The 12,198-nt window shown below is 38.1% G+C and overlaps 1 protein-coding gene across 1 annotated transcript in view; it reads right to left on the bottom strand.

Annotated features, from left to right (window-relative positions):
• The window catches only part of LOC127866288 (uncharacterized), a 12,518-nt gene extending 8,536 nt beyond the window's left edge, over nt 1-3,982 (bottom strand). The window contains exons 1-2 of the mRNA XM_052406741.1: nt 3,495-3,982; nt 1-444 (exon numbers count right to left, since the gene is read on the bottom strand). The exon at nt 1-444 is cut by the window's left edge and continues 854 nt beyond it. Of these exons, the coding sequence (XP_052262701.1) occupies nt 1-444; nt 3,495-3,509 (459 nt within the window). The 5' untranslated portion in view covers nt 3,510-3,982. The remainder of the gene's footprint in view (nt 445-3,494) is intronic.
• Nucleotides 3,983-12,198: the final 8,216 nt, after the last annotated feature.

The raw sequence follows: 12,198 nt of genomic DNA, 5'->3' as shown, positions 1-12,198 counted from the left end.
CGACGTTTTCGTTTTTTCCGATGCGCTGCTTTGTTGTTGATCGCTTGTGTGGGATGAACCGGAACGAGAAGATTTCGGACGCGCATTTTTCGCGTGTGCTCTATGCCCGTTTGTCTTTTCAGACGAATTTCGGTCTATGAACCCGTTATTCATTTCCACTGAATGAGCCGAGAGGTTTTCGATGTCAGTTGAATTTTTGGAAGATCTAGAAACTGGTTCAACATTTTCATGGTCTTCTCTGTCCATACTTTTGTAACTATCACTAAACCCGTCTATCGACTGGTCGACATAATCCATGGATTTTTGTAGTTGCTCTATGCACACTGTGATATCCGCGCGCGGAGACAGTACAACAGACGCCATACTTGTTCCCTTAAAATATTGTAGTATAAACTTTCCAAGTAGATATTGGACACCAACGTTATCCACAGAAATCCATTGAATCTGCAATGGAAACCGTAATAATTTTTTTCAATGTAAAAACAAGTTAATAAATTAACTTATTTATTTCGATAAATTGTAAAATGAACGAACGTGTACTTTTCTATACTTATAAGTAGCTAACAATTGTTTCTTTTGTTTCTTAATATACGATTCACCTTAGTCATTGAGTGACACGGAACGGTAGTTTTATATACGCCCGTATTTCTGTCTTACTCGTATGCGTTTCACATAAGCACTTAAGTTGTACTAGTACTGATATCAAATTTCTGCCTCTTTTGTTTCCCATAATTTAAGCACTGTTCACTGTTGATTTTTTAACACCCTTTCATTAGCGCAAACTTGGTTTATTTGTTATGCGTTTCCAAAACGACCTGGCCCAAGAGATTAGCGATAACTCCCCTCACCAAGTTCATGCAGATGAGCCGCGCTCGTTAAAACAGGGTGTAATGCATGTTTGTTACGTGTCGTCCCAGATTAGCCGAAGCAGCCCGCACAGGCTGATCAAGCATGATACTTTCCGCCTATATTTACGGTAAGAAGAGACTTCATTGCCATTTAAAATACATACAAGCGGGAATGTTCTTCCTTGATAAGCCTCTGCGGACTGACCGTGTTTTTCAGAGCGGGTTCATAAAATGCTTTTAAAAAAATGTTCGTTATTGTGTAGTTATATGTCCATTGGAGCTTGAATATACACCAACCCAAAGACTTAACTTAAATTTGCAGTGAGTGAAAGGATTTTCAACGTACTAAAATGAAAGTTTCCTTCAGTCAAGTATGAAGTTTGCGAGCAGATTTAACATGTATATTTGCAAACCTTTTATAATTTATTTACCTTTTGTAAACTTCCATTCAATAACACCAACTTAATTGCAATCCGTTCTCGAAGTCAATCGTCATATTTGATCAACAGTTTAGTGATTTGGTGATAATTATGAGGTTTTAAAACCGCACGATTACAATTTCAAGATTACGACAATTACGAGTCGCTTTAAATTTGTCTAAAATTGCGCGGATTTATTGAGGCGTTAAATATATTTTTTGTACATCAAAATAATGTCGAGTACTCACTAATCGTTACTTTCTTTTTTTTCCGCTTTAATTCGGCAGCCTCGTTTTATTTTAACGTCATATAAATTCTATATTTGCTCGAATAAGGTGCTTTCCTGCTTTACTAAACAAAAGTATTTTTAAACTCCTACATAATAACATTAAGTGAAATGTGTCCTACCATGAAACTTCGTGTAGTCCATCGTTATTAAAACATATTAAGGCACCTAACACACATATATGCGATACTCACTATGTTCCACTCTTAGCCTGTACTAAACGCATATACCGGTATATACAATACATTTACTTCACGCACATATATGCGATACTTAATACGTTCCACTCTTAGCCTGTACTTTACGCATATATATATATATATATATATATATATATATATATATATATATATATATATATATATATATACAATACCTTTACTTCACGCACAAATATGCAATACCCTAGTTTTGCTTAGAGCTTAACCGTATTCCTGCAACGCATTACTGTAACAGCGGAAAACAGTTTTGATTTTAGTTGGTGTTCAGTACACAACATTTTCTGTCCATCCGCCTGTCTGTCTTTCTGTCTATATGTCTATCGGTCCGTCCGTCCGACTGACCGTCTCTCTATTGATCTATTTCTATTTCTCTATTTGTCTGTTGTAATGTATAGTCTCTATTATACATGCTATTAAATGAGTCGTGTTCTGAGAAAATTGGGCTTAATGCATGTGCGTAAAGTGCCGTCCCAGATTAGCCTGTGCAGTCCGCACAGGCTAATCTGGACGACACTTTCCGCTTTTATGGTATTTTTAGTTTCAAGGAAGCCCCTTCTTACCGAAAAGCAAGTTTAAGCGGAAAGTGTCGTCCCTGATTAGCCTGTGCGGACTGCACAGGCTAATCTGTGTGACACTTAACGCACATGCATTATGCCCAGTTTTCTCAGAACAAGGCTCAAATATTGATCAAACAGTATACAGTTTTTGGGAGAGCTTTACATTATGTATTGGTTAAACTAAATGCTTGAATTTTCAATTAAGAACGTTCCATTAATTTTCCATTTCAAATTTTCCCTATGAGCATTCGCGTAATCTGGTCAGGAGATACTAGTATCATGTCCGCAATACAGTCACACTATGTTTCGTGTTCTCATTATAAGACAAACCAGCCAATGACATATTTTCGCATTACTCGGCTCATTAGAGTGTTTAAGCGACTCACATTAACTTTTTTTCGTGCGCAAACGATATATCTTTAGCGTACGTATTAGCTATCGTGTGCTCTTGTAATTTCTATCGCGTGAACACGTAATATATATATTTACAAACTACAAGAGCACGCGATAGCAAATGCGTACGCTTAAGATAGCTATTGTGTGCACAAATATGAAGATTGGCACATAATACATTTAAACAAAATATCTTGTAATTGCCATGTATGCCTCCCTAGTCCTCAGTTGGTCGTATAGCTGCCTCCCTAGTCCTCAGTTGGTCGTATAGCCAATCTCTAATAGGAAACATCGCCATTTATAATGCATGAAGATTAATAAATAAACGTTGAAATGACATCACGTTACAATCAAAAACAGATTTAATGGATTGTGTTAAGGTTTTTGAGAATCCTATTACACTATAAAAGTGGGGTGAAATCTTGAGTCTAAAAGTGAAATTTAAGATTAAGATATGTAATATCATGTGTAGTTGATAAAACACGCAAACGCGTTTTCGCTTGGACTTAATGCTCTGACCCGTGGCACCAGGCTCATCACATAAAACCGGTTGGAAATGATTAATTATGGTATGGTAAGAACAAAATTATTGGTTTTATAACTTTGCCCCATCTTTAAGCGAGTGTGGTGCTTTAATAAATTCACATGTATACTCAACGTTATGATTAAATGTATAAAACGGGTTTTTAAGATCAATACATTTAATGCTCAACAATAACAATTAACAACAACAACAACGTAAATACATAATGAAAATATAGGACATGTACCTTCCTTGTAAGCATGTTAATTCCACTGATGTAGATTATCTATATTTCAAATACAACCACCAGCATTAAACACTCTCATTATGATTATTTCCATGTCGCAAGTGAGTCTTATCAATTGAAATTGTAGCTATAATCCTACGCTTTTATGAAATCGATGTATCGATATGCGTGTTTTGCCCTCTAAAATCATTTAATTCTTAAATAATTATTCGATCTTTTTTGAATTGTTTGATCGATACAGTTTATTGTGAAAAACATTAACATGCCCATTGAATGAAAAGCCGATATGTTGCTCGCAGCTTTAAGGCACGGTCTTTTAATGTTCAGTTTCTATGACACTTTTGGGAAAGTTTTAATCCGAATATAAATTAGATAAGAAAATGTATAAATTATACACATTGCATTTCAATTTAAAACACATGACAAAGATTCACAAATGCACAAAGTACACAACACAAAAATGTTATAAGAAAGAAATAACATTTACAATAGTGGTATAAATATAACAAATAAACATTAAATATTTAATAAAACTATAGTATGCTCAATCTTTTTAATATCTTAGATGTCAATCAAATACATACATATTTGAACAAAAATACAGCAAAGTGCTTGAATGGATCTTCTAAAGATTTGCACTTTAGTTTGAATTAAAAATAAATACATAAGGATACTTGATAGTGGGTTAAACAAACGAACTGTAACAAACGATAGCCTTAAAGCAAAGAAAGTGTATGAACAGTAAAATTATCGCAACCCTCATTTTGAGCTAGATTTTAGTCTTAATGTTAAGTTGTGTTTTATTTGCAGTGAATAAATAAACGTGAAATATCAGCTACAGGATTTGTTTTCCTTTTTATGTACCGACACACGAGATTGTGTCAGCGAATGACGGGTATAATCCACACACTTTCGACAATACACTGCTCATAAGTGCAAGTACCACAACAGCCACAACAGCAATATCAACAAAATCGTTTCACGATATAAGCTGGTGCGTATACTATCCAAACAAACCAACGACAGTACTAACAACACTACTAATAATTATAGCAAATAGAAGTAAACCGGGTAGTAGTAGTAGTAGTAGTAGTAGTAGTAGTAGTAGTAGTAGTAGTAGTAGTAGTAGTAGTAGTAGTAGTAGTAGTAGTAGTAGTAAGTAGTAGTAGTAGAAGTAGTAGTAGAAGTAGTAGAAGTAGTAGAAGTAGTAGTAGTAGTAGTAGTAGTAGTAGTAGTAGTAGTAGTAGTAGTAGTAGTAGTAGTAGTAGTAGTAGTACTAGTAGTTTTAGAGTAGTAGTAGTAGTAGTAGTAGTAGTAGTAGTAGTAGTAGTTGTAGTAGTAGTAGTAGTAGTAGTAGTAGTAGTAGTAGTAGTAGTAGTAGTAGTAGTAGTAGTAGTAGTAGTAGTAGTAGTACAAGTAGTAGTAGTAGTACAAGTAGTAGTAGTAGTAGTAGTAGTAGTAGTAGTAGTAGTAGTAGTAGTAGTAGTAGTAGTAGTAGTAGTAGTAGTAGTAGTAGTAGTAGTAGTAGTAGTAGTAGTAGTAGTAGTAGTAGTAGTAGTAGTAGTAGTAGTAGTAGTAGTAGTAGTAGTAGTAGTAGTAGTAGTAGCAGTAGTAGTAGTACTTTTAAGACACTTTCGGTTGGGACTTGGTTGAGACCAAATCACAGAATAATTGCCTTTGATTTGGCTGATGTCATTACGGGGCAATTTGCACAAATTGATCCTACATGAGATACACAATCACAGTGTGAATAGATGAAATACAAAATCACAGTGTGAACGCATGAAATACAGAATCACGGTGTGAATACAAGAAATACAAAATCACAGTGTGAACACGTGAACTATTGAATACGGTGTGAACATATGAAAAACAGAATCACAGTGTGAACACATGAAATACAGAATTATAGTGTCTACACATGAAATACAGAATCACAGCGCGTAAACATGAAATACAGAATCATAGTGTGAACACATGTAATACAGAATCACCGTGTGAACACATGCATTACAGAATTAAAGTGTGAACATATAACATAGAGAGTCAGAGTGTGAACACATGAAATACAGAATCACAATGTGAACACATGAAAAACAGAATCACAGTGTGAACACAGAATCACAGTGTTAACACATGAAATGCAGAATCACCGTGTGAACATATGAACTATAGAATCACTGTGTGAAATCATACAATATAGAATCACAGTGTGAACAATAGCACTGTTTTCATACAGAATCACAGGGTGAACAGTTGCACTATTTAAACATGAAATACAAAATCACAGAGTGAACAAAAGCACTATTTACACATTAAATACAGAATCACATTGTGAACTGTAGCATTGTTTTCACGGTTCATGTGCTATTTCTGATTCAATATAGTAATTCGATCCACACACACACTCATCCCACCAGAGGCTTCATCAGAACGGTTCAAGCATTTTACATTTAAGCTTTTATTAGCGCTTTAGCATTATTATTTGGTTTCCACCCGCGCCTATCGGATAACTTCTCGCACTGGTGTTATGAAATACTAAGACACCCTCAAAATTGATAAAATGTATTTCTATAATTGAAATACTGTGCCGTCACATGTAAGCACTATTTTCAAGTATTTTTTTTAAATATGTTATACCGAGCAACATTCTATTTTTGTGGAAAAAACAATAATTCCGACATACATGTATGTTTTGTGTGAAGGTAATTACACGTAAATACACTGGGTAACTTGAGCTACTGTCATAAAGAATAGAAATGAGTTCATTAAGGCAAATTTAGGAGTCCGTGGCTGAAGAAAGCTTGCTAAGATACCTTTCGTCTGCAGGTATACGGATTGAAATGTGTAACAAATAGTTAAGTATACACGTGTTAATTATAAAAATTCTGTGACATACAGAATGCCCATTTCGCCTACGTAGAAAAACAATTAAAATCAAGAAATCACCGACATCACGAAAGTAGAGGAAGATACGATTATAGAGAAACACCGATGTGCGGCTGAAAAACAATCTTAAGCGCGATGATGAACAGTTGGCGAAATATCACGATTTCATCAAAGTATTATCTCATTTTAGATTCGAAGATTCTAATAGTAAAGAAAAAATCGCCCGTAAAGAATCCCGCACACTACAATGTCACTTCGCACATGTAAGGGGTCTGAGTAACATTCTTGTTGCCCCATTTCACTTGTATGTAGTACACGCCCTGTTCGGGAACTGTGAACGAAACCTCGTATACGTTGTCCCCCGTGTACACGATAGACGTCCGGTCTACGACGTGCAAGCTGGGCCCAGTGACGACTACCGACAGGGAACCAGGGCCTGGATTTTCTACCCAAATCTGCATGAAAAAACACTGGTTTATAACGATGTTAACATACGAATCGAGAGAAAAACACGTTCAACCTTCTTAAATTAACAAGCGAGGACGTACGGCAAAATTTCTGTCTTTGTAATTAGTATGATACGTCACATAGTTATGTACTTTGAAAGAATCCGATGTTCTGTATAGATTAGGCTTTTGTAAAACGTTCAATAGGAAATACATTGATAAATATATTATATAAATGTACAGATGCATAAAGCAATGTGCACATTATTAACTATAGCTATTTCAATACACACTGGGCACAAACGATAATGCGCCATGGACTCAACAGTCCGGTACTTCTTAATAAAGCATAAATATAATATGGTAAGTAAACGACTTAAAAGATGAGATAAGTTTGTATCACAATTCGAAATTTCAATACAATATGGGCCGTGCTCTGTCAAAGACCTATCGTCGCTGTCGTTCTCAAACCTCGTAGCTCCAAAATTAAAAAAATTTTTTTTTCGTCTTTTTCGAATATAATAAGTCTGGCGCGTGTTTTGTGCTATATCTCGTAGCTCTACGCCAATCAGAGCCCTTGAAAAAGCCACGTGACGAAATGTTTTTGTTTTTTTTACAGACTTTCAATTTCTAAAACATCGTTATAAAAAATGAGATGGTTTTCTCTCTCCTGAAAAGTTGGCATTTTGTAGCTACGAGGTTTGAGAACGACAGCGACGCTATATGTATTTTAGAGGTATTTGGCTCTGTGAAAAGGGAGTTCAAAGCATGTGCGTAAAGTGTCGTCCCATATTAGCCTGTGAAGTCCGCGTTTATGGTATTTTTCGTTTAAAGATAGTCTCTTCTTAGCAAAAATCGTGTTAAAGCGAAAAATGTCGTCCCTGATTAGCCTGTGCGGACTGCAGAGGCTACTATTGGATGACACTTTACGCACATGCATTTAGTCCCTTGTTCACAGAGGACGGCCCATATGATTTTTATATCCAACATAAAAAGCTGTTAAGTCTCATTGGTGCGTTATATCTTTTGTTGTGTGTATATCATTTAAGTGTACAGAATTATATTATCATTTTAAGTTAATACGAACCAGTAGTTTGTTTTTCTAAAAACATGGTAACTACGTTTTAATCACCTGAAATGAAATGTTTTCGCCCACGGTTCCACACTGTAATCCGGCGCCTGCAATCCGAAACACCATTGGACTGCCATTGTGTGAAATAACGGAAATGACGTCACCGTACCGCGCGACATGTGCATTGGCTGTTATATCTGACATTTTACTGCTTGAAAGCATGTCATACAGAGGAGATCCATCTTCGAAAAGCGCCGCGTTATCGCGGGAGGAAATGCTACGCCCCGATTCTTCGTTGTTGAGGTCAATAAAAAATTCTTCCATGACGTCAGCGTAGTTATAACTTATTTGTGTCGATGAGTTTTCAATCACGTGCTCCATATTTGAACGATCTGTGTCTGTATCAGTTGGCGTGCAATCATGAATTTCGTTGTTTTGATTGTGGTTGTTAATATTTTCAGTCATATTTGTGTCACCAAAGGAATCGCCGGTCTCTTCATTCGACGGGAAAAGTTTCTGAAAGTCACTTATATGTGACAACAGATCGCTTCTGTGTGGCCTGGAAACGCCAAAGCTCATGTAGTTACTGTCGACACTGTCTGTTGTGGACTTGTTGATCAGGCCTGATTTGTACGTCTGGGTCGACAGGCAAATAGATGGCATGCTTTTTTCGGGCGTTCCAAACTCAGAGTGAGACGTTTGGTTGTTTTGGTTGGCGATAGGCAAGGTCATTTCAAGAGGATGTTTACTGTCGGTGGCAAAGCTGAATTCAGAATTTTCGGCAACAGGTCCATTCGCATCGCTGTCGCCGAAATATTGATTTTCATTGTTATGATTGATTGCCGCCGACGAATTATGTATCATTAAGTGCTGGCGTGTCATTCTCTTCCTGCGGTCATTTAACTCTGAGTCTGACAGACTCCAAGATTCCCTCTTGACTTTAGGTCGCTGCTTACGTTTCTGACGTCGTATGGGCTGAGGACTGATTTTGTTATGAACCGGGCGAAGTTCGTCATCTGCTTCGTTGCCGAGTTCTCGCCTCTCGAGAGAAACTTCCTGACTGCTGGCACTGTTCACAAGATGGGGTTCTAACGGAAGTCTTGGGCCTCGATAAGGCCTCCGACAGATTCGCATGTGCCCGTTGTCTGAAACAAGCAACACATGAAAAACACTCCCGGTTTCCCAAAACACGATATTATCGCATCGGTCGAGACTAAATGAGACGCGTTCTGTTAAATCAGGGCTTAATGTATTTGCGTAAAGTGCCATCCCAGATTAGCCTGTGCAGTCCGCATAGGCTTATCAGGTACGACACTTTCCGCTTTTATGGTATTTTTCGTTTAAAGGAAGTCTCTTATACACGAAAATCCAGTTAAGGCGGAAAGTGTCATCCCCGATTAGCCAGTGCGGACTGCACAGGCTAATCAGGGACGACACTTTACTCACATGCATTCAACCCAGTTTTCTCAGAACGCGACTCAAATAGTTTAGTGTAAAACTGTTGTGCAAGATAAGCGTTTCAATACCCGATACATTATTTTCACTCTCGACGATCTGTGTGTAACACGCGCATGAAAACAGTACAGTCATGCGTATTTGACATGAATTAAAAATCAAAACTGAGTACCGGTATAATCTTTAGAAAATAATTGTTCAATGAAAATCAACGAAGATGAGCCACTGGCTCGTAATTATAAACTTAAGTTATACTTACACGGCTGCGTATATTATGAGACGGTGATCTAACAACGAGAAATGCAAATCAGTAAATTGTAGTTTAGCTTAACCCATTTATGCCTAGCGTCTAGGAAAAAGGCCTTTGCAAACAGCGTAGACCCAGATGAGACGCCGCATGATGCGGCGTCTCATCAGGGTCTTCGCTGTTTGCTTTAAGGAACTTCTGTAAGAAATATTCTAAATATAGAAATAAATATACAAGACATCCCTGATTTTGGAAATAAATTGGTCCAATTTAGAAGGATGTGAGAGTCGACTAGGCATACATGGGTTAAACAGATAATGGCGCACCTGGGTGAAGTGAAGGTAGACTCAGTCTGCCGGCTCGGTTGTAATGAGCCGGATTGTCATCGAACCCGCTGTCCACCGTCTCAATAGTGAACTGGTGCACTGGAGCCCGCAACGTCTGCATCATTCGACTGTTCCTCTCGAACCAGGCGGTAACGTTTCCATGGCTACTAGTCACGCGTGATTGCGACCGCTTTATCCCGCCTGCCAGATCAGCGGCCATTGGTTTCAAATCTAAATTAATCTGACCCGTAACAGGGTCGATTGGCTTTTTTGAGTCGTTAATTTCCTCAGCTTTTCTTGATAGCAGATCGTTCTTGCAGAATTGGTTCGTGCTTTGAGATGGTGTACTATCTTTAGATCTTTCTGTCTTCATATTTAAAAGTGCCATGTATATACGTTCTATCAGATCCCATCCTGTCTCCTTAGTGATTTCTTTTGCAATGACCTGTGTTGTTTTATCCACCTTCGCCTTAGGCGCAACCAAATTTTGAGACCCATCATACATTATATTTAAATCATGCCCATGATCAACAATTGTTTGGAAAGATGAAGATTTTTCCAATTGCGAATCTAAGTTGGGTTTCCGACCGGTGAATTCCTTTAAAGCCCCTCCCTCACTTTGTATGGGCGATTGTTGCACCGTATCCGTAACTCGCTGTTTCTTTGGATTGTTATATGGTGATACATTCTCTAGTTGACGGTCGGCTATATTATTCAGACGTGCTAATTTTGGATGGCTGAAGTTACCGTCATTAGACGATTGGCTTTGTCGTTCACACATGTTGCTCATGGATTCGATTTGCCTGAACTGAAATTTGACCGGCTTCTGTCGATCCGGCTTCATTTGCTCATATTCATCGCCATGAAGTCCAGCGTTCAGCTGCGCCCCAGCGTTCAGCTGCGCCCCAGCGTTATCCACTCCTCCGTCCCGGAAAACAGCCTGCACATCGCTCTCCACCCGCACGTCTTTCAGCCAGTGGATCAAGGACTGAACTTTTCCTTTTCGGAACTCGTTGTTGCGCCCGGATTTCCGAATTAAGGGCATCGATCTTGTCGCCCGCAACTTCGTTTTCAAAATGCAGCCTTCCGACTGCGGTCCGTACTCTTGGTGGCACTACAAGAAAAGTTGTATCCGTGTTTAGGGTTTCGAGTAACAAGTAATTAATTATACATATGTAAACCCTTAAACATTAGACTTATCGACAAACGAGTTAAAGTCTAAAAAGAGTAGCTTTAAGTAGTATCTTTTACTGTACTTGTGTGAGTTGATGAGTATATTCAAGTGATTTGTTCACAGGCGGACGGACTGACAAATTTTGTGATATTTCCCACGTTCTTAAAATTCCGAGCCGATGACATTTTAAAATAAAACGATCCTGGTTCGAATCCCGACCGGAGCAATGTTTGTCATTAGCTCTTTGGTATATTTGTTTTCTGATAAAACTTATTTAGCCATTAAACTCCTGTCCTTTAGTGTGTCCAATTTTTGTGACATTTCAAAATGTATCAAAATATGTGTATCAAAATATGTGTATCAAAATATGTGTATCAAAATATGCACATGCGCATTCATGAATACATATACCGGTAAGATGTAAAAAAATAAGCTTTTAACCCTTTGCATGCTGGGAAATTTGTCGTCTGCTAAAATGTCGGCTGCAGAATTTCTAAAATTAGCATTTTCTTCGATTTTTTTCAAAGAATACTATCAGAACAGCAAACAGTTTGGATCCTGATGAGACGCCACGTTCTGTGGCGTCTCATCTGGATCCAAACTGTTTGCAAAGGCCTTTAAAATCCGGTTCCCGCACTGAAAGGGTTAACAATAACATGTCTGCCTAGAGTATAAATAGTCGTGGAATATACGCAATTATACTGCATTTATTAACGACCGGTACTACTAGTTCCCCCTACCTCCCCGCCAGTGTCCCCGCCAGTGCCGGAGGACGAGGTGCCTGACAGCGCCTTCTGGCGGACGTACATGCACGCCTTGCGCATGCTCTCCGAGTGAAGTACGCATGTATCGGGACCGACAGTTCCTGAAACACGTGATTGGTCCTCCATCGAGCAAACTCTGCAATGTTATACTTGCACAAGCTTCTACGCGATTTCTAGATCAGAGTTCAGAAAATGCCTATCTAACACCCTATAGTAGTACATGTATTATTATGCATACATGCGACAGTTATTTAAGCATGGTGCACAGCCTGCAGTTGACAACACTACGTGACAAACTTCTCATACACGCACTGTTACGTAAACTTTTAAG

This window comes from Dreissena polymorpha, chromosome 1 (genome assembly GCF_020536995.1).
Source record: "Dreissena polymorpha isolate Duluth1 chromosome 1, UMN_Dpol_1.0, whole genome shotgun sequence".
Taxonomy (NCBI): domain Eukaryota; kingdom Metazoa; phylum Mollusca; class Bivalvia; order Myida; family Dreissenidae; genus Dreissena; species Dreissena polymorpha.
Note: the sequence above shows the minus strand (reverse complement) of the source record. Positions and strands in the feature narration are given on the sequence as shown.